The sequence below is a fragment of the Drosophila miranda genome, assembly GCF_003369915.1.
Source record: "Drosophila miranda strain MSH22 chromosome Y unlocalized genomic scaffold, D.miranda_PacBio2.1 Contig_Y2_pilon, whole genome shotgun sequence".
Classification (NCBI taxonomy): domain Eukaryota; kingdom Metazoa; phylum Arthropoda; class Insecta; order Diptera; family Drosophilidae; genus Drosophila; species Drosophila miranda.
This window is the reverse complement of record NW_022881614.1, coordinates 35,691,900-35,717,486: the sequence shown is the minus strand read 5'-3', so window position 1 is coordinate 35,717,486 and position 25,587 is coordinate 35,691,900. Positions and strand designations below refer to the sequence as shown.

General features: G+C 40.2%; 4 protein-coding genes across 4 annotated transcripts; 1 reads left to right on the top strand and 3 right to left on the bottom strand.

The window, feature by feature from the left end:
• Positions 1-844: 844 nt before the first annotated feature.
• On the bottom strand, positions 845-4,604 carry LOC108160770 (synaptogyrin). The gene is made up of 5 exons (XM_017294971.2): positions 4,063-4,604; positions 3,241-3,472; positions 3,034-3,173; positions 2,795-2,966; positions 845-2,730 (listed from the first exon to the last, which is right to left on the bottom strand). The coding sequence occupies exons 1-5, from the start codon at positions 4,189-4,191 to the stop codon at positions 2,675-2,677; spliced, it is 729 nt and encodes a 242-aa protein (XP_017150460.2). The 5' UTR covers positions 4,192-4,604; the 3' UTR covers positions 845-2,674.
• A 1,795-nt stretch (positions 4,605-6,399) lies between these two features.
• LOC117193249 lies at positions 6,400-7,436 on the top strand. Its single transcript, XM_033397992.1, has 2 exons — positions 6,400-6,904; positions 6,979-7,436. Exons 1-2 carry the CDS (start codon positions 6,412-6,414, stop codon positions 7,161-7,163), a joined length of 678 nt encoding a protein of 225 aa, XP_033253883.1. The 5' UTR covers positions 6,400-6,411; the 3' UTR covers positions 7,164-7,436.
• Positions 7,437-7,464: 28 nt separating this feature from the next.
• Positions 7,465-8,552, bottom strand: LOC117193972 (enoyl-CoA hydratase, mitochondrial-like). Its single transcript, XM_033398621.1, has 3 exons — positions 8,507-8,552; positions 7,706-8,448; positions 7,465-7,638 (listed from the first exon to the last, which is right to left on the bottom strand). The coding sequence occupies exons 1-3, from the start codon at positions 8,550-8,552 to the stop codon at positions 7,573-7,575; spliced, it is 855 nt and encodes a 284-aa protein (XP_033254512.1). The 3' UTR covers positions 7,465-7,572.
• Positions 8,553-9,327: 775 nt separating this feature from the next.
• On the bottom strand, positions 9,328-25,584 carry LOC108158209 (low-density lipoprotein receptor-related protein 2). Its single transcript, XM_033398620.1, is given in 4 exon segments — positions 9,328-9,640; positions 9,703-9,824; positions 9,826-10,284; positions 25,499-25,584. Coding segments are annotated over 4 exon segments (846 nt in total). The 3' UTR covers positions 9,328-9,461.
• Positions 25,585-25,587: the final 3 nt, after the last annotated feature.

The window sequence follows — 25,587 nt, the reverse complement described above, 5'->3', positions numbered from 1 at the left end:
TCCAGTTTAATTTGAAAGTCCATCAGATGGATGTTAAAACAGCTTTCCTCAATGGTACATTAAGTGAGGAGATATATATGCGGCCTCCTCAGGGCGTATCATGCGCTGCTGGGCATGTATGCAAACTGAACAAAGCCATTTATGGGCTCAAACAAGCAGCTAGATGCTGGTTTCAAGTATTTGAGCAAGCATTGAAAGAATTCGATTTTGTAAACTCTCCCGTGGATCGTTGCATATATATTCTTGATAGAGGTGACATAAAGAAAAACATATATGTATTATTATATGTTGATGATGTAGTAATAGCGACAAGGGATATGGATAGAATGAATAATTTCAAAAAGTATTTAAGCGAAAGATTTAGAATGACTGACTTAAATGAGATAAAACATTTTATCGGTATCAGAGTAGAAATGTTTGAAGACAAAATATATTTGAGTCAAGCTGCATATGTGAAAAGAATTTTAAATAAATTTAACATGGATAGTTGCAATTTAGTCAGTACTCCATTACTAAATAAACTAAATTATGAGTTACTTAACTCAGATGAAGACTGCAATACTCCATGTCGTAACCTTATTGGCTGTTTAATGTACATAATGCTGTGTACACGACCAGATTTAGCTGCCGCTGTAAATATCTTGAGTAGATATAGTAGCAAGAACAATGCTGAGTTATGGCAATGTTTAAAAAGGGTTATTAGATATTTAAAGGGAACTATTGATATGAAGCTTATATTTAAAAAGAATACATCATTTGAAAATACATTAGTTGGCTATGTAGACTCCGATTGGTGTAGTAATGAGATTGATAGAAAAAGTACAACGGGTTATTTGCTTAAAAAGTTCGATTCCAATTTAATTTGTTGGAATACAAAAAGACAGAATTCAGTGGCAGCTTCATCAACTAAAGCTGAATATATGGCCCTATTTGAAGCTGTAAGAGAAGCTTTATGGCTAAAGTCTCTTCTAAATAGTATTAATCTTAAACTCGACACTGCAAATAATCCCTCATGTCATAAAAGAGCAAAGCATATTGATATAAAATATCATTTTTCAAGAGAACAGATAGAAACTAATGAGATTTTTCTTGAGTATATTAATACAGACAACCAACTTGCTGACATCTTCACGAAGCCACTACCTGCTGGAAGATTTGCGGAACTGCGGAACAAATTAGGACTACTACAAGAAGAATGATTCCAATTTAATGAAAACATGAACATGAAGCTTTATTAACGATTTTATTACATTAATTCATATTTTTTTTTTTTTGATTTGAACCAAAAGAACCAATGAATTGTTAAAGTAATTTAATTTTATGGTAATCTAATTTTAAAGTGATCTGATTACACATTACCTTTTTGATTTAATGATGAAAACATTTATTTTTTTATTTTTATGATTTTGATGATTAATGTTATTTTTGAGGGGGGCGTGTTGGAATACGCCTATTCCCACATTCAAATAATAACATTAAATAATACTATCGATATATTAAGTATTATTATGTAAAGTTAGTCTGGTCACACTTGAAGTGCCCACTTCCTCTTTCTTTTCTGATCTCGAATCGAATGTACGTGGTACCGGTGTTGCAGTAAAAAAGTAATCAAGAAATACATAAATAATCTTTAAAGAAAAATATAACTTGGTACTGTCATTCGTTTACTAATTGTCATAGCTAGTTATCCAATATTATATGTATTAAGGTTTACTATACAAATCGTTTGTTAGGGCACAAGCCTGGATGAAAGCGAGTCGCTCTAACAATTCTTTGCTTTATTCCTGCAGTTGTCTCAAGCTATGTTTCCGGTACAGCTTTCTAAATAACGGTTCTCCATTTTTTATTTTAGAATTTACATTTGTTTTGGCGCTTATATTATAGTTATTGCATTTCTAACCAAGCGATGGCCGTGCCCTGGCCCTAAGACTACAAATCGAGTAGATACATACCCGCGATGGCTATTGGATATGTGATTTGAGCAGTTCTCTTCCCTCTTCTTCTCGTAAGTATATTGCCTCTCTGATGCTGTCTATCTCTGCTGTTGATCCGATTTGTATGTATGTGTGTGTGTGTGTGTGTGTGTGTAAATGTATCTAAAATACCTCATGCCTTCCCTCTAGCTGAGGATATGGGGCTGTGGCTGTGGGGGACCAGGGCCTGGCACAACTGAAAGTCGTAATAAATACCGTATTCGAGTACAAGTACATGTAAACACTAAATAACTAACAACGTTGAAAGCATATCCGAGGATTCCCCTAGGATATATACGGCAATAGCTATTTGTATATCTGTATACAGCAACAAATTTCCACTACAAAAAACTGCACACTCAACTTAGGCGGCTAGCTTATAAGTTATCATCTCAATCTCAAGTTTTTCGTATTATTCAGATATACATATGTATGTATGCTTGTAGTTTCTTGTGGCTAAAGCAAATGCTGCTGTTGCTGCTGCTGTTGTTGTAATTTGTATTACTTGGTATCGTTATTGTTTCTGTTACTGGTTTTATATGTTCGTCATCGGTGTATTTGGTAAAAGCCAACGCTTTGTGTTTGCTAGTAGTCGTGTAAAACATTTGCCATTCGCGCTACAAAAAAAACCCAAGTACTCTCAAGTGTGTGGACAACGGAGTAGGAGTGGGAGTAGGAGCAGGAGCAGGTGTGGAAATGACTTAATAGGTGGGCTGCTGGTACTCCATGCCAGACTGTTGCTGTGGCTCCATGCCGCCTGTAAATAGGACACCAGTCAGAATCAATTTATGATTATGAATAATCGTATTAAGTCGACTCACCCTGCTGCCCCTGGCCGACGGGCGAGGCGCTGTATTGATCGTTGTCATTGTCCATGGCATATCCGTAGGCCTGCTGGTGCACGACGTTGGCGGGGTCTGTCTCGAAAGCCGAGGTGAATTCATCGCCGGCTCCAATCAGGAATCGTTTGTAGGCCATCAGAGCGCACAAGGCCTGGACAATAGAGAGGAATATTACATAACGCCTCCGATATACATTGATTTTAGGGACTGGGACCCACCCAAGTGGCAATCGAGAAGAGGCAGAACCAAATGGCCGTCTGCATGCTGCCGGCTCCAATGCCGAGAGGAGGTGGCGGCGACGAGCTCCACTGGGACCACAAGTACAAGAACGCCACGAAGTACATGAAAGCCCACAAGCCTGGAGAAGATACTCAAATGAAAACTGCATTCCATGGTGGATTTTGACCCATATTAGGATCCCTTACCGGAGAAGCCCAAGTCGGCCATCACGTAGCGCTTTCTACTCTTTACCGACGACATCCGCTCGAAGAGAAACTCGCCGCCCATAAAGCCTATGGAGGCCAAAAAACCAAATACGCCTACCATGTTGCCATACTTGCAGGCCATGCCATCGCCATTGTAGAGACAGTACTCCTTGCCCTCCTTCTCCGTCCAGCCTTCGGAGGAAATGCAGCCAAAGACCACAACTGAGAAGAGCTGCAGAATGGAAATTCCAAGAGGTTAAGAGATGCATGCCGCTCCCATTACCCCAGTATCATCATCATCATCTAATATATGTGGGTCACTCCCATCTCCCACTCTGGCATCGATTTCCTTAAGCAGGTGCAATAAATCCAAAAGTTCAAGTACACAGAAAAACGGACATATAGAAGAACGGACGGATCTATGTTTGTGACCCAATTTCGCCTGAAGGCCAAGTCAAGTTTGTTTGGCCAGGAGCAGGCCTTGGGGAACGATGTGCCGTTACGGGGTTGGGGGTGTGTGCAAATATTACGTACACTTACAAGAAAAGCAAACTATCACTCACTGGCCCTCCCCCCGAGCCCTGGTTGCTGGTGACGTGTGTACATCAAGTCCGTGGGGGGAGGACCTTTATGGAATTTAATTATAAACTTTTTATGGGCGTGAGAGTTTTTATGACCATCCTGCAGCTGATCCAATAATCCCCCTTCAAAGTGTAAGCCAGCACGCCACTGACACTATAAACAAATCCACACAATCGGTCTGTAATGCGCGTGTGGGGACACTCGCAATCCCAGCAATTCCCAGCACCACTAGTCACTTACCCAGCAGAGCGCCCTTATGACAACTTGGGGCTTCATGGCGAACGTGAGTGGATCGAAGGCTCGGCCAGCCTTGCCGCACCCATAGGCGCCGCCATTATTAATGCTGAGTATCTGGTTGAGCATGTCCATGCTTGCCGCCTTTGCTTTTCCCACTGATGATGATGATGGCGGTGACGGCTCTTCAGTGGCGAGCTCTTTGGTCGCTTTTCACGGCCTGTTGTGAAAAATCGAATGCAGCCAAGGGCAAAGCGCGGGCGGCTCGGCCGATTGTATGTATACACGGAGATGTATGTGTATGTGTCTGTCGTATATCTCGCAATAATGGATTACAGCACATCCGATTCGGACCACAATAAAAGATACTTGAAAAATGTCCTTCGCTTTTTCCTACCAATGCAAGCACTTTCTTTGAAATCTCTGCACGCAGCCTGTCCTTTGGGGCGCACACAAAATTATCCGTTTCTCTGTATTTTATCAATGCATAATTAATGAACAAATTTCAAGGGCCAGATTTTCACTTTTACTTTTTTCTAGATTTTGCTTCCCTCTCAACGGTCTTTCAACGCGCAAGACTGCATTTTGCAAATTAACATTTCACTCCGGGAGGAACAGTCTGTAACATTTCACAGAGTGTGCGGTGCTGTTAAGTGCACAACCTATCGATAAATATCGATAAGAAACAACGGAAATTTGGTTTAAACTTCGCTGTGGCCGTTTTTAACTAAGTTCAAAAGAGTAGTTCCATCATTAAACTTAAATAGAACTCCGTTGCTATCCTTGCTACATTTGTGAGTTGGCAGTTCCTGTCTGACGCAGATGGAGATGTCTGCAAAGAGGCAGATCGAAGAGAGAAGACAAAAAGAATACAGTCAAGGCTCGACTGAGTAGTCAGCTAATGTTCATGAGCAAAGCAAGAGAGTTATGCAACGCACCAGGAAGCGTTTTGGCCACGAAGTGGCACAGGACGAGGAGGAGGAATACACAAGGGGGATCATTTCAATAACTCTCCGACACGTTGTGTGAATTTAAAATCAAAAATCATTGAATATTTCTTTATTTGCCGTAAAATTGTTTGTAGTAAGAAAACTTTTTTTTAAATGGACCGCTTTAGAGAGGTGCCAAAATGCTGCACTTACTCATTGTGCCCATGTCATAAGGACAAATCCAAACGGAGGCCTAAGTCAAAGGCTGTCACAGACGTCCACCGTTCTTGACCGATATAAAGCGCTGCTTCGTCGGGGGCATTATTCCCGAAGTAGAGGCCTATGCAGCGTGCTGCAAGAACAGAAAAAAGATGGCATCGCAAATCAGCATCAACATAGATTCTTTCCCCAAGGAAAGAGAGAAAGCCGACTCCGTCCAGAAGAGGTACCTACTGATCGTGGGAAGAAAGTCAATGTAATAGATCCAAAGTTTTCGAGCACCTTCGGGGAAATGCTAACAGGAAAAGCTGCAGCCATGCCAGAGTTCCATCCGGCCCTGAAGAGCTTCCACCAAATGCCCACAGTCAATGATACTCCGCCAGGACCCAAGCGATCGCATCGCTCGAAACATGGAAAAATCATTACAGGAACACCCGCACGCACTCACGCACCCAGGAGAAATACCTTTGCGAAAATGGGCGCATACTATCACTTACCCAAGAGGCGGAGGGAACCCAACAAGCTAAGTGCGGATGTGGCTAGCCTTCTTGAACCTTCCTACATGGAGCCAATCGGCTCGATCTTTAAGGAGCCATCGAAATTCAAGAGGGGGATTTCTGAGCAGAACACCTGGTAAGATAAGAACGAAATTCAAATCGTCGGGGAAGAATATCCCCCGTTTAGGAAATAAAGTAAACGCTGACTACAAGCCGGAAGAATTGATACCCTACGTCGCCAAAACTCAGAATGGAATAGACTCTTCTTTGTTTGGCCATTTATATGTGGGTGAAACGTCCAGTCTTACAGACAATCCTGCTTCGAAAGAAACGCGATGGCAAAAGTTCACGAACTACATCAGAGGCTCAAGACCAGATCGTAAAATACTGAGAAGAGAGGGTTCGAAGCACTCCATCGGGTACCTGTCGCCCAAGAAAAGCCTGATTAGCCGAGCGAGTTGGCTGAGCAAGAGAAGCGATGTTTTCCATCCTTTAAAAGGTCAGTGGTCAGCATAATGGAAGTGAAAACGGAGCCTGTGCAAAAAGAAAAGGATGAAGAGTTCGTAGAATTCGATGAATTCGACTTTATGTTCAGGAACATGCCAGACCCTTTCCTCAGCGACAACGATCGGAAGTCCTAGGCTCCCTCGCCAACACGCTCAGTGACCACATCCAGGCGACCCAGTTCTTTGCTCCGTACAGAGAACACAATGGATGAGCGCGCCGCCCTGGAGGCGAAAATCAAGAAGCTCATGGAGCACTGTGCCATACGAGAGATCGCTCAACCCAAGGTGAAGCGTAATTTTGTGTCCGAGGCCATTGGTCGTACCTATGTTCCTCCGCCAAACAAGAGACCAGATCACATCAAGGCCAAGCCGAAGCCGAAGGACAAGTTCCCCACTAGGATGGAGTTAGTCCATGTGCCCAAGCCCATCAGGGGGCCATCGTTCGCTGAGAGGACACGTCAAAAATTCCAGGCCGAACTACAGTCCGAAAAGTGGAAATATCCCCTGCTGGAGCCGATAAAGCCTGTGAAGATACGTCGCTATTCAGAACCTCTTCGCCTCCCATCTCCCGAATGGGTAGTTAAATTCCTGGAGGTTACTCTCGAAGCACCTCCAAAACCGGCGTATGAGCGAGGAGCTGGAGATAGCCCAGCCGCGGATGGAGGTCATTGCACTATCTGCGATCAGCTTGAAAAGAGTACGGATACATATTCTCTCTTCTCTTTCAGCTAATGCAAGTCTTTCCTTCTCATTTATTTTCTTATCCTTTAGATAAACGCGAGCCAGACTCTCCACTGATCAAGAGGTTAAAGGCCCAATCACGACGTCTTGAACTCCGTGCCTACTACCGACTAATGATGCTTCGAGAGCGACAGAAAAACCTGCAAGCGACTCCTGTAGCTCCCTTTCCAGAGGGAACTACTCCTTTGCCAGCTCAAAAAGCGGACTGCTTCTAAAAGCGAAGGAGTGTCTACAATGTGAACGAAATAAGCATCTAGAAAGAGCTTCGAAGAGTTTAGAACTGCAGTCACAAGCTGAGATTGTGTAACTTGGCACTGTTGTGCCACTTGACTGTTCGCGTGGCATCTCCAAGGAACGTATCGTCTCCGCCTTGGACTAAGTTGCCTTCATACTAATTCTGTGTTTGGATGCCCAGAGGCAGACCGGAGCTGTGATTGCCAGGTGGGAGTATATCTAGTACCTCAGCTGGCAACCAGATGGCCAGTCTGCCTCCGACATCCAACGAATGTACATTTAATTTTTACAAATACAAGTTAAAACGTTTTTATTTGCGTACAAATAACATACAAGAGATATAAATGCAATGCTGGCTGGGAAGATTCCCGATTTCAGAAACAGTTGAGTTTATTCGTTGGTGAAATTGGCTGGGCGCTTCTCTGCAAAGGCAGTCATGCCCTCCTTGCGATCGGCCTGCGGCAACAAAGAAACGATAAGATTACAAAAATAGATACGTGTATAGTAAGAGATGTCCACTTACCGTGGAGAACGTGGCTTGGAAGGTGCGACGCTCGAACTTCAGACCCTCCTGGAGTGTGGTCTCGTAGGCCGTGTTCACCGACTCCTTGCACAGCTGAACAATCAGGCTCGAGTGGGTGCCAATTTTCTCAGCAAGTTTGATGGCCTCGGCGAGCAGCTGATCAGCTGGAACGACCTTGCTGGCCAGACCGAGCTTCTCGGCTTCCTGGGCACTGATCATGTTGCCAGTGAGGCACATCTCCATGGCCTTGGACTTGCCCACGACGCGAGTGAGGCGTTGGGTGCCGCCAGCTCCGGGAATGGTGCCCAGAGCGATCTCAGGCTGGCCAAACTTGGCCTTCTCGCCGGCATAGATGATGTCACACATCATGGCTAGCTCACAGCCGCCACCTAGGGCATAGCCATTCACAGCAGCAATGATGGGCTTCTGGATGCGTGCCACCTCAACCCAGTCATTGAGGAAGTTTCCTTGAATGCATTGCGAGTAGGTGTTTCCCACCATCTCCTTGACGTCAGCGCCGGCGGCGAAGGCCTTCTCACTGCCAGTCAGCACAATGGCGGCGATGCTCTTGTCCTTGGAAAACTGCTGCAGAGCGGTGGAGATTTCCTTCATGAGGCCGTTACAGAGGGCATTCAGTGCCTTAGGACGGTTCAGTGTGATCACGGCCACATTTTTCTTCTCCCCCGTCACAACGGTCTTAATGAACTCCCAGTTACTGGCCTCTGCGGAGTGAAAGAGATGGCCTTATGAGGTGATCTGATTACGCAACGAAGAACGTTTGGGACCGGCCATGAAAAAAACCCGAAAATTCGCAAGTGCCTTCAAAAGTGAAGCTGGGAATGGTCATTCGCTGCAGTTCTTTACAGCTGTAGACTTTGATCCCATGCAATTGATACTTACAGGAAACGCTGCAACTGAATCTGGCGGCCACTGGTGGCTGTCTGCCGGCAGTCTGGAGCACGTTCTGGGCGCGGGAAGCGAAGATCTTAGCAAAATTGGCCATATTGAAAGAAATTGTCGCCGGCTGCAAATGCAATTGGTTATCTAATGACGCAGAGATCAAGTTTGAAATCAAATGATGATGCTTACGCTTGGAGCACTGGAACAATAATGTGGGGCTATAGGCACAGTGTGATTTTGCTGGTATTTTAAGACATGATGCGCGCATTAGCCTTTGTATAACCTATTCCGCTAATTTTATATGAAGATAAAACGTAATTTATAAAGACCTTTTCTCAAATTGATTTGTTTTAGACATATTCATGTATATTATTAGTACATTCTATATATTTATCTCGATGCTGATACCTACGGAGCCTGGGATGACAAACATTTTCTTAATTCTATAATATCCTTTTCGCTAGGGTATGACAATTAGTGCTGCCGGGAATCATTGTTGTCAACCAGTTATTAAGACAAATTCCTGGATTTTGATCTTCCATCAAATATTACCAGCTAAATAAACCATTTGGCCATGCCCACATAGTTTTATAAGATTAATGAATCAATTTTCTACTTGACTGGCCTATTCTAAATACTTATTTTTATTGGATTTCTATATAACGTTGAAAATAAAATTTAATAGATGGATGAAATTGCGATATAACGAAATAATCATGATGCTTTTGACTGACGTCTTACAGCACTAAAGCTAGCCGCACTTCCCAACACTAATCTTTTGCCGTTCTTTTTAAATTTGGTAAGCGTTTAATACTTTAGTTTTAATGGTAGTTTAAATTGCAATAACGAGTTTCTTTTAGACTTTGGCTACATCCGACGGCCTTGGAGGATTGGCTGGAGTGTCGACAAGCCAAATTTGCTCTTCACGCGGCCTATAGCGGTCGTCTCTTCGTACCTTGTAGATAAGCACCAACAGGACGACGATCAGGAAGGCAAATATTGTTATGAACAGACTAGAAACGAATGCTGTGGGACCTGCAAGTGAGCGATTTAAATAATATTAATATATATAAAACTTCGGTTTGTCTTCCACTTACTTTCACAGTATGGAAACTGATGCAGCCACTGGGGTGCATTGCAGATATTCTCGTAATCTCCTTTGAGCGAATGATCTGCTGGGCAGTCATAGTGAATCCTCGTGTCATTGGGTACTTTCGTGTAGGACTGCACTGTTTGAATATTTTATTATTAGATTGGCTATCTGGGGTACCACGCACTTGTCGTCTTCCTGCCGAGGAGGCAGTTCTTCCATTGATATTGTCGATTTTATCAATACTAAGTCGTTCTCTGTAGTTGTTGTTTGGTTGATCGTGGAGCTGGCTATGGCCACGCCCTCGCATATGGTGTCCAGCTCATCATCCCCATCCAGACAATCTTTTTTTCCATCACAAAGCTTCGAATAGGGTACGCATTGGCCGGATTGGCAGTACATTTCCCAGTTGTCGCAGTTGGCTTGCTGCATCTGTGCCCGGCACAGCCATCTTTCCTCATCGGATGCATCCACACAGTCATGCTGGCCATCGCACACTACCGTGCTGGCCACACAAGCCCCATAACTGCAGCGGAAACTATAGCCCGGACACCAGACCTTGTAGCGTGCAGGTGTGGGATAGCTGTCGTTTACCCATACTAGTATGAAGAGATTTCGTGTGCACCTCTAGCTATGCTCTGACTAAGCTCGCCGGATTGTCGGGGTTCGTTCTACTCTCTCCTATCACATACTGACACACACTCGAATAATGTTTTAGGTGCACATTTAAAAATTAAAAAAAAAAAAAGAAGAACCAAACATAAAACTAACAACAGAATCCAGGTTTAACCGGAGCAAGGAATTGGTTATGGGACTAACAAGTTGGTTGTGGAAAGTGTGGACATACTTATCAATTACTCTACTCAAATGATGAGAAACTCCGGTGTTAGTGAGAATCTCTATCTTCTCTACCCTCCCAACCTATGCTATACAGGTAACCTGACCGTATAGACCCTTGAATAACGTTAAACAGTTATCATCCCACCACCTTGATCATGCCTTTCTGAGGACGGACTCCTGAATTTAGAACATATTATGGTTGTACTTCAAAATCAATATCATTATATATATAGTGACATATCCATAATTCCCCACATCCCATACACATTATGTTTATGTACAATTCATCCACCCCATCCACACAAGTAACAGGACCCCACTCAAGAATCAATAACTGTTTCTTCCCATACTCCAAGCTAGGGCCCCCCATAATATAAACAATGGACCACATTTTTTCATCAACATTAGAACCACGCCACTCTCGAGAAATCGATTCTTTAGAATCACGCCACTCATGAGGACCAATCAAAGCTAGACATAAAACCAAGGAGTATCAACACCGATCGCCAGCAGTGGATGCCTTTCATCAAAGCCGACGCATCCCCAAATATCGATCCAGGCACGTACGCCACCGACACGAAGATGCAGCCGAGGAAAGCAACGCCCGAAGCCAGAGTCGGGAGTTCCAAGAGAAGGGCTCATGGAAACTAGCCAGCAGCAGAGAGATCAGTTCCGTTTGAGACAAGCAGACGTAAAGTTAAGTCGGGGAATTCAACCAATCTTGTGACATAAAGAAATTAAGTAGTAAAAATAAAATCTTTTTTAAAAACTAAATTTCGAGTTGCGGATATTTAACTGGCGCAGTCGGTAGGATTTCGTTTAAAATTAACTCCTATATTTCGGTAATGGTCAGCTTGTGTAATTTCTAATTACTGTGATCATGTAATCCCGGAATCGTTAATAAAATTGTGAAATCCGCCAAAGAACCTATGTGTTACGAGCACATACGATTTGCAAAACTAAAATTAAGTGAACTGAAGTAAGCGGAGATAGTGATCCACCAAGAACAGTGAAACACTAAATACAAAATCAAAAAACTTACAAGTGAACCAAAATAAAGGTAAAAACTACTGAAAACAAAACAAAACCCAATCAACACCAACAACATGGCGTTACCACCACTATCATTGAGCGAAATCCACTTGAACCAGGCACTGCTGTCGATCAGACAAATACCTGCCTATGACGGTTCATCTGGACAGCTAAGCTCATTTATCAAACGAATATGTGTGCGGATTATATCCAACTGAAGATCTTCGCCAACAAAGGATCCTATTTGGAGCGACCGAGATCCAACTGTCAGGAGAGGCACAACGCATATCGCAAATGATACAACCCAACACGTGGCTCGAACTGAAGACGGCGCTGATCAACGAGTTCAAAAATCACACACCATATGAAGAAATCTTACGACAACTATACACCACCAGATTCAACGGCAGTCTTCGTAAGTTTATAGAAGAATTAGAGATAAAAGCATTATTAATAAACAATAAGCTAAACTTAGAAAACATACCAGAAAATAATGTCATTTATAAAAACGCTTTGAACAACACAATTAAAGATGTCATTACTCGAAAACTTCCTGACAGAATGTTCATGACCTTAGCAAGAAAAGATATTACCACATTGGCTAATCTTAAGAAGGCAGCACAAGAAGAAGGATTGTACGAAGCTAGTACAACAGATTCAAAGATCAATCGAAATCGTCTCAATCAAATCGAAAGAATGTTGGAAACTATTATCCAAATTATAATACTAGAATACTAGTTACTAAAAGAGGGGGGAGAGCCAGAGTGGCCAAACGAAGATGGACGTAAATTTTCATCAAGCCGCCTCGGAAGAAACCGAGGAGGACCCTATATAAACATTACCATTAATAAAAGAATATTAAGGTGTATCGCTGACTCGGGATCATCGATCAACATCATGAAAGAAAATAATACAGATTCCGAGATAAAAGACGATAACCTTACGGTCCATACCATCAATGGACCTGTCCGTTTAACTAAGAGTATAATGAGGAATGCGAACAAAACATGTCCGTCCGAACAAAAGTTCTACATACATAACTTTTCCGAAAATTATGATATTTTATTAGGAAGAGAATACTTGATGGCAAGTAAAGCCGTCATCGATTACAGAAATGACACTGTAACACTAGGAGCTAGGTCGTACCCAATCATTCAGAGTGGAGAAGCTATTGAAGCCGGCAAGACCGCACAGAAGTGCACTGATCCCTCTACAAAAGAAGAGAAGATCGCACCTAAGTGCCTTGACCCATCTCCAGAGGGAGATCAATACTTCGCTTCCGCTCTAGACAGTGAATTAAGGGAATGTAATCAATTAAGATTGGAAGACTTAAACGACGAAGAGAGGGAAGAGTTAAAGAAGGTCTTATATGAGTTTAAGGATGTGCAGTACAGAGAAGGTTACAATTTGACTTTCACAAGTACAATCAAGCACGAGATCAAAACTCAACATGAAGACCCGGTCTACAGACGATCATACAAATATGCCCAGATACATGATCAGGAGGTAAACCAGCAAATCAAAGATATGATCAGGCAGGGAATAATTCGAAAGTCGAATTCTCCTTACTGCTCGCCCATATCTATGATTCCGAAGAAGATAGATGCTTCAGGAAAGCAAAAATATCGAATGGTAGTAGACTATAGAAGTCTAAATGAAATAACAGTTAAGGACAAATTCCCAACTCCACGAATGGATGAAATCCTAGACAAACTAGGTAAATGTCAATATTTTACGACAATCGATTTAGCAAAAGGTTTCCATCAAATACTCATGGAACCTAGAGCAATCCCCAAAACTGCATTCTCCACTAAGCATGGACATTACGAGTTCACTCGTATGCCCTTTGGGCTAACCACTGCCCCAGCTACCTTCCAAAGATGTATGAACAATCTGCTAGAAGAGTTAATCTTCAAAGATTGCTTTGTATACTTAGATGACATCATTATATTTTCCACTTCATTGGAAGAACACTTGTTGTCACTAAGGAGAGTATTTGGAAAGTTGAGAGACGCCAACTTGAAGCTACAAATGGATAAATGTGAATTCATGAAAAAGGAAACTGAATTCCTAGGTCATGTAGTCACTACTGAAGGAATAGTACCAAATCCAGGCAAAATCTCTGCCATTGTCAAATTTCCAATACCAGAAACGACTAAACAAATAAAGTCATTCTTAGGTCTGTGCGGGTTCTACAGGAAATTCATTCCTAATTTTGCAAACATAGCAAAACCCATGATACTCAAACTAAAGAAAGGAGCTGTCATAGACCCCAAGGAAGAAAAGTACGTCTAGGCATTTGAGAGACTAAAAGTACTCATCACCTCAGACCCTATCCTTGCGTTCCCAGACTTTGACAAAATGTTCACGGTAACAAACGACGCTAGTAACATAGCATTGGGAGCGGTTTTGTCACAAGAACACAAACCGATCTGCTACGCTAGCAGAACCCTAAATGAACATGAAATAAACTATTCAGCCATCGAAAAGGAATTATTAGCGATCGTATGGGCAACCAAGTATTTCCGTTCATACCTGTTCGGTAGAACATTCGAGATACAAAGCGATCATAAACCCTTGATTTGGTTGAACAACCTCAAGGAGCCAAATATGAAATTACAAAGGTGGAAAATCAAACTGAATGAGTTTGATTTTAAAATGAAATATCTACCAGGCAAAGAAAATCATGTAGCTGATGCCTTATCAAGGGTAAAGATTAATGAAAATCTCCCTGGAGAAGCTTCCAATAGCGTTGGTGCAACTGTACATAGCGCACAGGAAGACAATCTAAATCACATTGCTATCACGGAAAGACCAATTAACTATTACAATCGGCAAATTGAGCTAATAAAAGGCAATGAAGATAAGGTAGAAACAATTCGTTATTTTCACAAGCTAATTATCAAGATCACGTATAAGGAAATGACTAACACCTTAGCGAAGGATATAATAAAGGAATATCTATGCACCAAAAAGAGCGCATTATATTTCCATAACGAAATAGATTTTCCTCCATTCCAAAAAGCCTATTTAGAAATCATTAATTCTAACAATATAACCAAAGCTATTAAATCAAGCACGAAACTCCTAGATATTCAGAATTACGCTGAATTTAAAGAAACCATATTAAAGAATCATAAAGGCTTACTCCATCCAGGGATAGAGAAAACCGTCAATTGGCTTAGGGGAAAATACTATTACCCGGATTATCAAAAACTAATCCAAAACATCATAAACGAATGTCCTACTTCTAATATTGCCAAAACAGAGCATAGAAATACGAAGTTGGCATTTGAAACTACACCGGAAATACTGAACATCAGAGAGAAATACGTCATAGATTTCTATATGGTTGGTAACCAACAGTTCCTATCATGTATTGACGTATACTCGAAGTTTGCCACTCTTGTAGAAGTAAAAAGTCGTGACTGGTTAGAAGCAAAAAGAGCCATCATGAAAGTTTTTAACGAAAAACATTATGAAGAAAAGAATAGGGGTAGGAAAATAACTCATTATAAATCAAAATTCAAGAAAAAGAAGAAATCTAATAGAAGCAAATATAATAATTCCAGAGAAACCGAGGAAGTTAATGGAATCGGCGAACTTCAACACAATTAAAATCCTCATCTTCCTCATAATTACCATCGTAATGGCACAGGGCCAAAACATAGAAATAAATCCTATAAAATCCCAAAACGGATATATGATATTCAAAACTGGATCGATTAATAAACCTATCAATTACGAATACCATTATCTAACTGTTAATGTAACTAAAACCGAAGAACTATACCAAAATTTATTAATGCAAGCCACTAAATTCCAGGACATAATCCAAATAAAATATCTAGTAGACAAATTGCAAAGAGAAATGAACGGGCTAAAAATAACCAAAAGAAATAAAAGAGGCCTAATCAATATAGTAGGAACAGCCTACAAATATCTCTTTGGAACACTAGATCAGGAAGATAAAGTCGATTTGGAACAAAAAATAGAAAATTTAGCCAGCCATAGCATTCAAATGAATTAACTAAATTTGGTAATAGATGCAGTTAATAGCGGAATAAACGTTATAAACAAACTAAATGAAGAAAAAGACAGGAATCAACAAATAGAAATTTTGATATTCAATCTACAACATTTCACAGAATATATCGAAGATATAGAACTAGGTATGCAATTAACTAGGCTCGGTATATTTAATCCAAAATTATTAAAACAAGACTACCTGGAACAAATAAATTCTGAGAAAATACTAAATATAAAAACATGGCTAAAATCCGATACCAACGAAATTCTAATAATTTCCAACATTCCCAAAGACATTACAAAAGTACCAATCTATAAAATCGTTCCGTATCCAGACGAATTAAATAACATGTTAACAGATATGACATACGACAAGTACTACATAAAAAATGAAGAAGTATTTGTTAAAGAAACTAGATTGAAAACCAATGACAATTGTATAAAAGGAATTTTAATGCAAATTCCCACTAAATGTCCATATTCCAAAACTTTTCAAAACTTTCAAATAAACTTTATTGAACCCAATATACTAATCACATGGAATCTTCCAAAAACAACGCTAAACCAGAATTGTGTAAACCAAGAAATCATAGCGGAAGGAAATACCATTATAAAAATCTACAACTGTTCAATCCAATTAAATGAATTTACAATATCAAACACAATGTTAGATTTTGCCCAGAATGTTTATGTCAACAACAACATAACTAAAATAAAACCACTGTCGTATGTCCAAACTAATGAAATAATTATGCAATACACCAAATATAGTAACCTATTACAAATAAGTCTACTAATTTCATTTGTCATAATTATATTAGTACTACTAAGTTATGTAGCTGTTAAATTTAAGAAAACTTCTAAAAGAGTCACGGTTAAATGTATTAACCCTATAATAGAAACAGAAGAGGAACCAACCTCAGCCACCGCACTTGACACCCCGTCACTATACCCGAGGGTAATCGCCTAGGGACAGGCTAATAACAAACGTTGGGGGAGGGACATATCCATAATTCCCCACATCCCATACACATTATGTTTATGTACAATTCATCCACCCCATCCACACAAGTAACAGGACCCCACTCAAGAATCAATAACTGTTTCTTCCCATACTCCAAGCTAGGGCCCCACATAATATAAACAATGGACCACATTGTTTCATCAACATTAGAATCACGCCACTCTCGAGAAATCGATTCTTTAGAATCACGCCACTCATGAGGACCAATCAAAGCTAGACATAAAACCAAGGAGTATCACATTAGGAAGCTCCGTCATGTAATGCAACACCGATCGCCAGCAGTGGATGCCATTCATCAAAGCCGACGCATCCCCAAATATCGATCCAGGCACGTACGCCACCGACACGAAGATGCAGCCGAGGAAAGCAACGCCCGAAGCCAGAGTCGGGAGTTCCAAGAGAATGGCTCATGGAAACTAGCCAGCAGCAGAGAGAGATCAGTTCCGTTTGAGACAAGCAGACGTAAAGTTAAGTCGGGGAATTCAACCAATCTTGTGACATAAAATAAAATCTTTTTTAAAAACTAAATTTCGAGTTGCGGATATTTAACTATATATAATTAAATATGCGACACTTCAGTTTACGTTTTAAAAAAGGTTTTATTCTTCACTTAAACTTTAGCGTACATTGATTAGTTATTTCCCCGACGATGACTGAGGTCTGAAGTCTTGGGTGGCTGAGAATAGGGCCTCTGATTGGTCAGCTAGGATGGTGTGATTCTTGAGAATCGATTCGTAATTGATCTCTGAAGAGTGGCGTGATTCTGGTGCGGCTGGATTCTAGTGCGGCTGGATTCTAGGGCGGCATTTATTGTTTTATGTTCAACTTCCAGTTTAGGGTGTTTGTTTACATTGCCTGCAATCGGCTGCGCGTGGTCCATTTCGAGCGTGAGATTGTTTATGAGGGTTCGAAGCTGAGGGTGTCGTATTGTTTATAGTATTGTGGGTGCAGGGTAATAGACATAGACAAGGGTATGCGGAGCATGGACTATAGATATGTCACTCCCCCATTGTTAGATTTAAGCCTGTCCTCAGGCGATTATCCTTGGATATAGTTCGGGTGCGTCTAAAACTGTGCCTGCTGGGGATTCCTCGTCTTCGTCTGAAGGTGTTTCTATGTGCGGGTCGGTTTTAGGCTTATTGCTTTTACTTAGATTAAACAATTTGTAGCTTAATCCTATTATGATTATGACAAATAGTAGTATTAAGCTTACATGTAATACATTATTTAATCGCGTATTTTCTATTACAATTTCTTTGGTTTGCAAATAAGACAATGGTTTAATTTTTGTTACGTTATTGTTGATGTAGATGCTTTGTGCAAATTCTGGTATGGAGTTGGATATTAAGAATTCGTTTAACTGTACACTGCAATTATGTATTTTTATTAATGCGTTACCTTCTACTTTTATTTCTTGGTTTAGGCAATCTTAGTTTAATATGGTTTTTGGTAATTTCCAAGTTAACAATATGTTGGGTTCTATGAAACTTATTTGAAAGTTTTGGTGTGCTTTGGTGTATGGACATTTTGTTTCTACTTGTTTGACTATTCCTAAAATACATTCATTTATTTTTCGTTTTGATTCTTTTTCATATACCTCGTTTTCTAGAACGTAATAATTGTTTTGCGTTAGGTCAGTGAGGATGTTATTATCTTCATCTAGATATGGGACAATTTTAAGTATAGGAATATTTCTGATCTCTCGTGGGATGTTGGAAATTATTAGTATTTCGTTAGTGTCTGTTTTCAACCAGGTAGATGTTTTGATATTTAATAATTTCGCTGAATCGATGTGTTTCAGGTAATCCTGCCTCAATAATTTTGGATTAAAGATCCCTAATCTTGTTAGCTGCATGCCTAATTCAATATCCTCTATGTACTCTGTAAAATGTTGGAGGTTAAATATTAATATCTCTAGTTGCTTATTTTTATCATTATCCTTGTTTAATTTATTGACAACTTCTATGCCAGAATTTACTGCTTGAATTACTAAGTTTAATTCGTTAGCTTGAACACTGTGGCTAGCCAGATTGTTTATTTTCCCTTCTAATTCGACTTTATCATCTTGATCTAATGTTCCAAATAGATATTTATATACTGTGCCTACTGCATTTATAAGGCCTCTTTTGTTTCTTTTGGCTATTTTGATGCCGTTGAATTCACGTTGCAATTTCTCGACTAAATATTGAATTTGGATTTCGTTATTAAATTGGGTTGCCTGTTCTAGTAAACTCTGATATGTTTCATCTGTTCTTGTTATATTAATTGTTAGATAATGGTATTCATAATTAATGGGTATGTTAATGGTATTTGTTTTGAATATGAGATATCCATTCCTTGAGTTGATGGGATCTATCTCTATATTCTGTCCGGAAGACTGTAGGACGGTGAACATTAGTAAGATTATAATCTTAATCATGTTGTAGCTCCGGATTCCCAGTACTCTCTTCGGGTACTCTGCAATTATCGTATTTACTTTTATTAGATTTTTTCTTTCTTTTGAATTTCGTTTTATAGTGGGTGATTTTCCTCCCTCTATTTTTCTCTTCAAAGTGCTTTTCGTCTACCTGCCTAATTTCCCCTGTTCTTTTGAACGGGTTGGTTGTTTTTGTTTTAACTAGGGGTGCATTCTTGAAGCGTGTGTCTACTTCAAAGTCGATTCTATCGTTATTCAAATGATTGATCTTCCTAACTTTATTCAGTTGAGTGTTATAATCTGGGAGTCCGGCGTACAGGAAGATATCAGCTGGGGATCTTTTTGTAGTATTATGAACCGTTTTATGGTTATAAGTGTATAGAATTAACTCGAATTTTGTGAGCTTGTTTTCTATGTTATCCTCACTTGAAATGATTCTTAATTTTTCATTGATCGTTTTATGTAGTCGTTCTACATCAGAAACTCCGTTTTTACTGGTGGTGATTTAGATTTTCACATTTTCCGCATTCAACCATGCTTGCAATGCTGCGCACATAAAGGCTGAATCTTTGTCGGCTTTAATTCCCTGTGGCTTGCCCATTTCGTTAAAGACTTTTATGATGGCTCTCTTGGTTTCTAACCAGTCGCGACTCTTAACTTCTACAAGGGTAGCGAATTTAGAATATACATCAATGCATGATAGGAATTGTTGATTGCCTACCAAATAGAAATCCATGACATACTTTTCTCTGATATTTTGTATTTCAGGGGTGATTTCGAAGGTTAGATTGGTGTTACGATGCTCAGTTTTAGCAACGTTGCACGTAGGACATTCATTGATAATATTTTGGATTAATTTTTGATAATCGGGGTAGTAGAATTTTCCTTTAAACCAATTAGTGGTCTTTTCGATACCTGGGTGAAGTAGCTCTTTATGATTCTTCAATATTTGTTCTTTGAATTCGGAGTAGTTGGGAATATTTATGAGTTTGGTACTGGATTTAATCAGTTTAGTGAAGTGATTTGGACTGATTATCTCCAGGAATGCCCTTTGGAACAGTGGGAAGTCTACTTCGTTATGGAAATATAGTGCACTCTTTTTGGTACACACATATTCCTTTATTATATCTTTTGCTAATGATTCTGTCATTTCGGTATATGCGATTTTTATCAGTATCTTGTGGAAATAGTGGGATGTTTCTACCTTATCCTCATTACCTTTAATCAGTTCTATTTGCCTATTATAGTAATTGATTGGTCTCTCTGTAAGTGGAATATAATTTGTATTATCTTCTTGCGCGCTATGGACCGTTGCACAATCACTATTAATGGTTTCCCCGAGTAGGTTTTCGTTAATCTTTACTCTTGATAGCGCATCGGCTACATGGTTCTCCTTTCCGGGTAAATATTTTATTTTGAAGTCAAATTCATTTAATTTGATCTTCCATCGTTGTAGCTTCATATTTGGTTCCTTGAGGTTATTCAACCAAATCAAGGGTTTGTGATCACTTAATATCTCAAACGTTCTACCAAACAGGTATGATCTGAAATACTTAGTTGCCCAAACTATAGCTAGTAATTCCTTTTCTATTGCTGAATAATTGATTTCGTGTTCGTTTAAGGTTCTACCTGCATAGCAGATTGGTTTGTGGTCTTGCGACAACACTGCTCCTAATGCAATGTTACTTGCATCGGTTGTTACCGTGAACATTTTGTTGAAATCTGGGAATGCGTGGTTGGTGTCTGAGGTGATAAGTACTTTCAATTTTTCGAAGGCCTCGACGTATTTTTCCTCTGTTGGGTCTATGACTGCTCGTTTCTTTAATTTGAGTGTCATAGGTTTTGCTATATTAGCGAAGTTGGGAATGAATTTCCTATAGAATCCACATAAACCTATGAATGATTTTATTTTTGTGGTTGTATTGGGTATTGGGAAGTTTATTATGGCAGATATTTTCTTTGGATTAGGAACTATGCCGTTAGTTGTTACTTCATGGCCTAGGAATTCCGTTTCTTTCTTCAGGAATTCACACTTATCCATTTGTAGCTTTGTAGCTCCTTAGTGACAACAGGTGTTCTTCCAATGAAGTGGAAAATATAATGATGTCGTCTAAGTATACGAGGCAATCTTTGAAGATTAACTCTTCTAGCAGATTGTTCATACATCTTTGGAAGGTAGCGGGGGCAGTGGTTAGCCCAAAGGGCATACGAGTGAACTCGTAATGACCATGCTTCGTGGAGAAAGCTTTTTTTGGGATTGAGCTAGGTTCCATAGGAATTTGATGGTATCCCTTAGCTAAATCGATTGTTGGGAAATATTGGCACCTACCTAGTTTATCTAGTATTTCGTCCATTCTGGGTGTAGGAAATTTATCCTTTATTGTCACCTCGTTTAGACTTCTATAATCTACTACCATACGATATTTCTGCTTTCCTGTAGCATCTGTTTTCTTTGGTATCATAGCGATGGGTGCACAATAGGGAGAGTTCGACTTACGAATGATTCCCTGTCTAATCATATCTTTGATTTGTTGTGTCACTTCTTGATCGTGTATTTGAGCATATTTATATGGTCGACGATATACAGGATCTTCGTGATGGGTTTTTATTTCGTGCTTTATAGTACTAGTGAAGGTCAAAATGTCACCTTCTTTATACTGCACGTCCTTAAATTCATAGAGAACTTTCTTTAGTTTCTCCTTTTCTTCGTCATTTAAATGTTCCAACCTTAGCTGGTTGCATTCCCTTAATTCATTCTCTAATACGGAAGCGAAGTATTGCTCTCCTTCAGGAGATGGGTCAAGGCACTTAGGTGTAGATATATCTTCCTTTGAAGATGGCTTAACACCTTTGTGTGCGGTCTTGCCGACGGCAATTGCTTCTCCACTTTGGATGATTGGGTATGACCTTTCTCCTAACGTTACCGTTTCATTTCGGTAATCGATGACGGCTTTGCTGGCCATCAAATATTCTCTGCCTAAGAGTATGTCATAATTTTCAGAAAAATTATGAATATAAAATTTTTGTTTTGTCGGACAGTTTTTGGTTGCATCGCGTGTAATGCTCTGAGTCAGACGGACGGGTCCATTGATGGTATGGACGGTGAGGTTGTCGCTATCGACTTTGGAGTCTGTATAGTTTTCTTTTATTATATTTATTGACGATCCCGAGTCCGCGATACCTCTTAATTTTTTATTATTTACGATTATTTCTATATATGGTCTTCCTCGATTTCTTCCGAGGCACTCTGCTGAAAATTTACATCCATTTTCATTTGTCCGCTTTGGCTTTCCCTAGATCGTTTGACTGGCTGATTTGGTGCACTGCTACCTGCCTGTGTCTGATTGATTTGATAGTTTGTGGGATTCTGGACTCTGCCCTGGTTTAAGGAATTTCTAAATTCGTTAAATAACCCTTTATTATTTACGGCATTATTTCCTGAATTATTTCGATTCGATCCAAGATTATTTCTGGAAGTACTTGGGTTTTGATTGTTATAATCGTTACTACTATAGCGAGGGTAATAAGTTCCAACATTCCTACGATTGTTATTTCCGTTTCTTGAATGTTCGTGATTCTTGTTATCAGTTACGAAATTTTCGTAGATTCCTAACTCTTGAGCTGATTTTTCTAGATTAGCCATAGTAGAAATGTCTTTTTTTGCTAAAATGATGAATAGTTTATTGGGTAGAGCATCTTCTATGGTATGTCTGGTGGCATTTGCCAGAGCGTTTTTAAAGATTATCTTATTTTCTGGGCTAGTCTCCAGATTTAGTTTACTTACTATAACATTTGACTTAATTTCTAGTTCTTCTACGAACTTACGAATATTCCCATTGAATTTGGTGTCGTGTAATTGTTGTAGCAGCGTCTCGTATGGAGTGTGGTTGTTGAATTTGCTGATTAGGGCTGCTTTTAGATCGGTCCAGGTGTTGGGTTGAAGGCTTTGTGATAAAAGTTGTGCTCGTCCGCACAGTTGACCCTCAATGGCTCCGTACATGATGCTTTGTTGCCGGATGTCTTCTGTTGAGTACAATTCGGAGATGTACTCGATCCTACTTATGAACGAGCTTAGGCGTTCTTGGCATCCGTCGTATGGTGACGTCAAGGCTTGGTTCAGGTGTATTTCTGTTAGCGGCATGTTGATTTCTTTTTATTTATTTATTTTTTCTAATATTAATTGAGTTTCGTGTGTAGATTCTTTGGCGGATCTCTTTAGTATTAGCGCTACTTTTCCTCTGATCACTGTAGGTTATTACGCACTGTAACTGTCACTACGCCAATTGATCGTCTTAAAAAAAGGGATTCCCTTTTAACTGAGATCCTACCGGCTGCGCCAATTAAATATGCGACACTTCAGTTTACGTTTTAAAAAAGGTTTTATTCTTCACTTAAACTTTAGCGTACATTGATTAGTTATTTCCCCGACGATGACTGAGGTCTGAAGTCTTGAACGGAATTAACTTTGGTTGAATTCTCGGACGGTGTCGCGATTGACGTTTGTCTTGAACAGAACTGAGTTGGCTTCTTAGATGCAGACTATTTATATTATGATGCTCGGTTTGGGATTCGGATTTGGATTCGGAGGCGTTGGCTTCGACTTCGGCTTCGGAGATGGAGTACGTGACTCGATCGATATGTGGGGAAGGCGGCTTTTGATGAAAGGCTTCCGCTGCGTATGATCGGTGTTGCATTACTTGGGGGTGGCTGAGAATAGGGCCTCTGATTGGTCAGCTAGGATGGTGTGATTCTTGAGAATCGATTCGTAATTGATCTCTGAAGAGTGGCGTGATTCTGGTGCGGCTGGATTCTAGTGCGGCTGGATTCTAGGGCGGCATTTATTGTTTTATGTTCAACTTCCAGTTTAGGGTGTTTGTTTACATTGCCTGCAATCGGCTGCGCGTGGTCCATTTCGAGCGTGAGATTGTTTATGAGGGTTCGAAGCTGAGGGTGTCGTATTGTTTATAGTATTGTGGGTGCAGGGTAATAGACATAGACAAGGGTATGCGGAGCATGGACTATAGATATGTCACTATATATATTTCAATAAATCCCTAATCATATAATTAAATTCTTGGAGGGGGGTTTTCTTAACTTATAATTAAATACATTTTTTTTGCTGTGTCTCGATAGCTTAATATATATGTAAAGAATTGAGAAGAAATATTAAAAAAAAATAAAGATTTAAAAATGACCATCATATATGGGTAACAGATTCTAAAGGGGTGAGAGGTACCAATACATTATGGTTACGGATATATAAAGGTGATATAAATAGAAAAATATATGTAACACGCAGGTTACTTCCCAGCTCAGTGCATATATGTACTTGTTCTTACAAACTCACAGCGCTTTTGGTAGCCTAGTAACGTTTATTCCATCCGTGATCGTTGAGCTCAATGATGACGTTGGTGTATACTTCTAAGGAAAAGAAAAGATATTTAATACGAGTATATATGCACGTGAGCGTACTAGAGTGTACTGCTTTGTAATCTCAAGAAAAATTAATGTTGCTCTCATACCCATTAGTTTCCAAAAACCATAATGTTGGCTGTGTTACATAACTAACTATAAAACTGTATACATCGTGTGACGAAAGAGAATGGTTTTAGCCTGGCACATGAAATCTAGAGGAAAAAGGGGCGTGTGTTACATCAACGAGTAACTACGATCCTCTATTGACGTGGTCGAGAGACATGTCAGCCAGGCTGAGTAGGACTGCGCCTCCGGAAGAATCCAACAATAATGCAATCAATTCGAGTTCATTATTGGGTGTCGCTGGCGCAGCTAAATCAGTTGACGATGGGGTACATTAGCTCCTTAGCTTGACTTCAGGTTGCCGATCCGATTCGACGTCGGTCTGCGGACTACACTTTCATTGGAGGCTCGATAACGGGTGGCATCAATGATGCCAAAAATAAAGTTCCGGAGGCGCCTCTTGGTTTTCGCCGTGCATCCACACGGTTGTTGAGGCTTTCGACAGACAACACCAAGCTGCAGGTCTTGCTGTTCGGTGTTTTCCCGCGGGTTCACTACTTGTCTTTTCGATCCGCCCCACAACTCTCGTAGACCACACCGTATATGCACTCCTATGCAACTGATGATCGAACGAGCAGTACCGTGGCTACGGGCCGCCGTCCTATAACACAAATTCTTATATATATATATATATAACCACGAACACTTTCCAAACTAATCACGGACATACCAGCTAGGTTTTTCTTTACACTGCTTTCCTGGGTAAATCTCCTGATTCTCGGTCTTAATTGAAACTCAACTCAAGAGGTATGACGTAGATACCAGAACTGTTTGTTGGCTAAATATATATATATATATATATATATTTATTTATTCCCGAGTAAACACGTCCGCTTTAATTAATCGATTCTCAGTCAATAACTCCAGCGCAACTTCTGCAAGTTCAGCTAAGCGTTATCGCCGCTACCGCAGCGATGCTTGCACGTTGTGGTGGTATTGTGCGCTCCAGAGAAAACTACGCAGAGGAGAAGCAGCAGAAAAACAGATCGATTCTGATGCGCGGTGGTCATTCT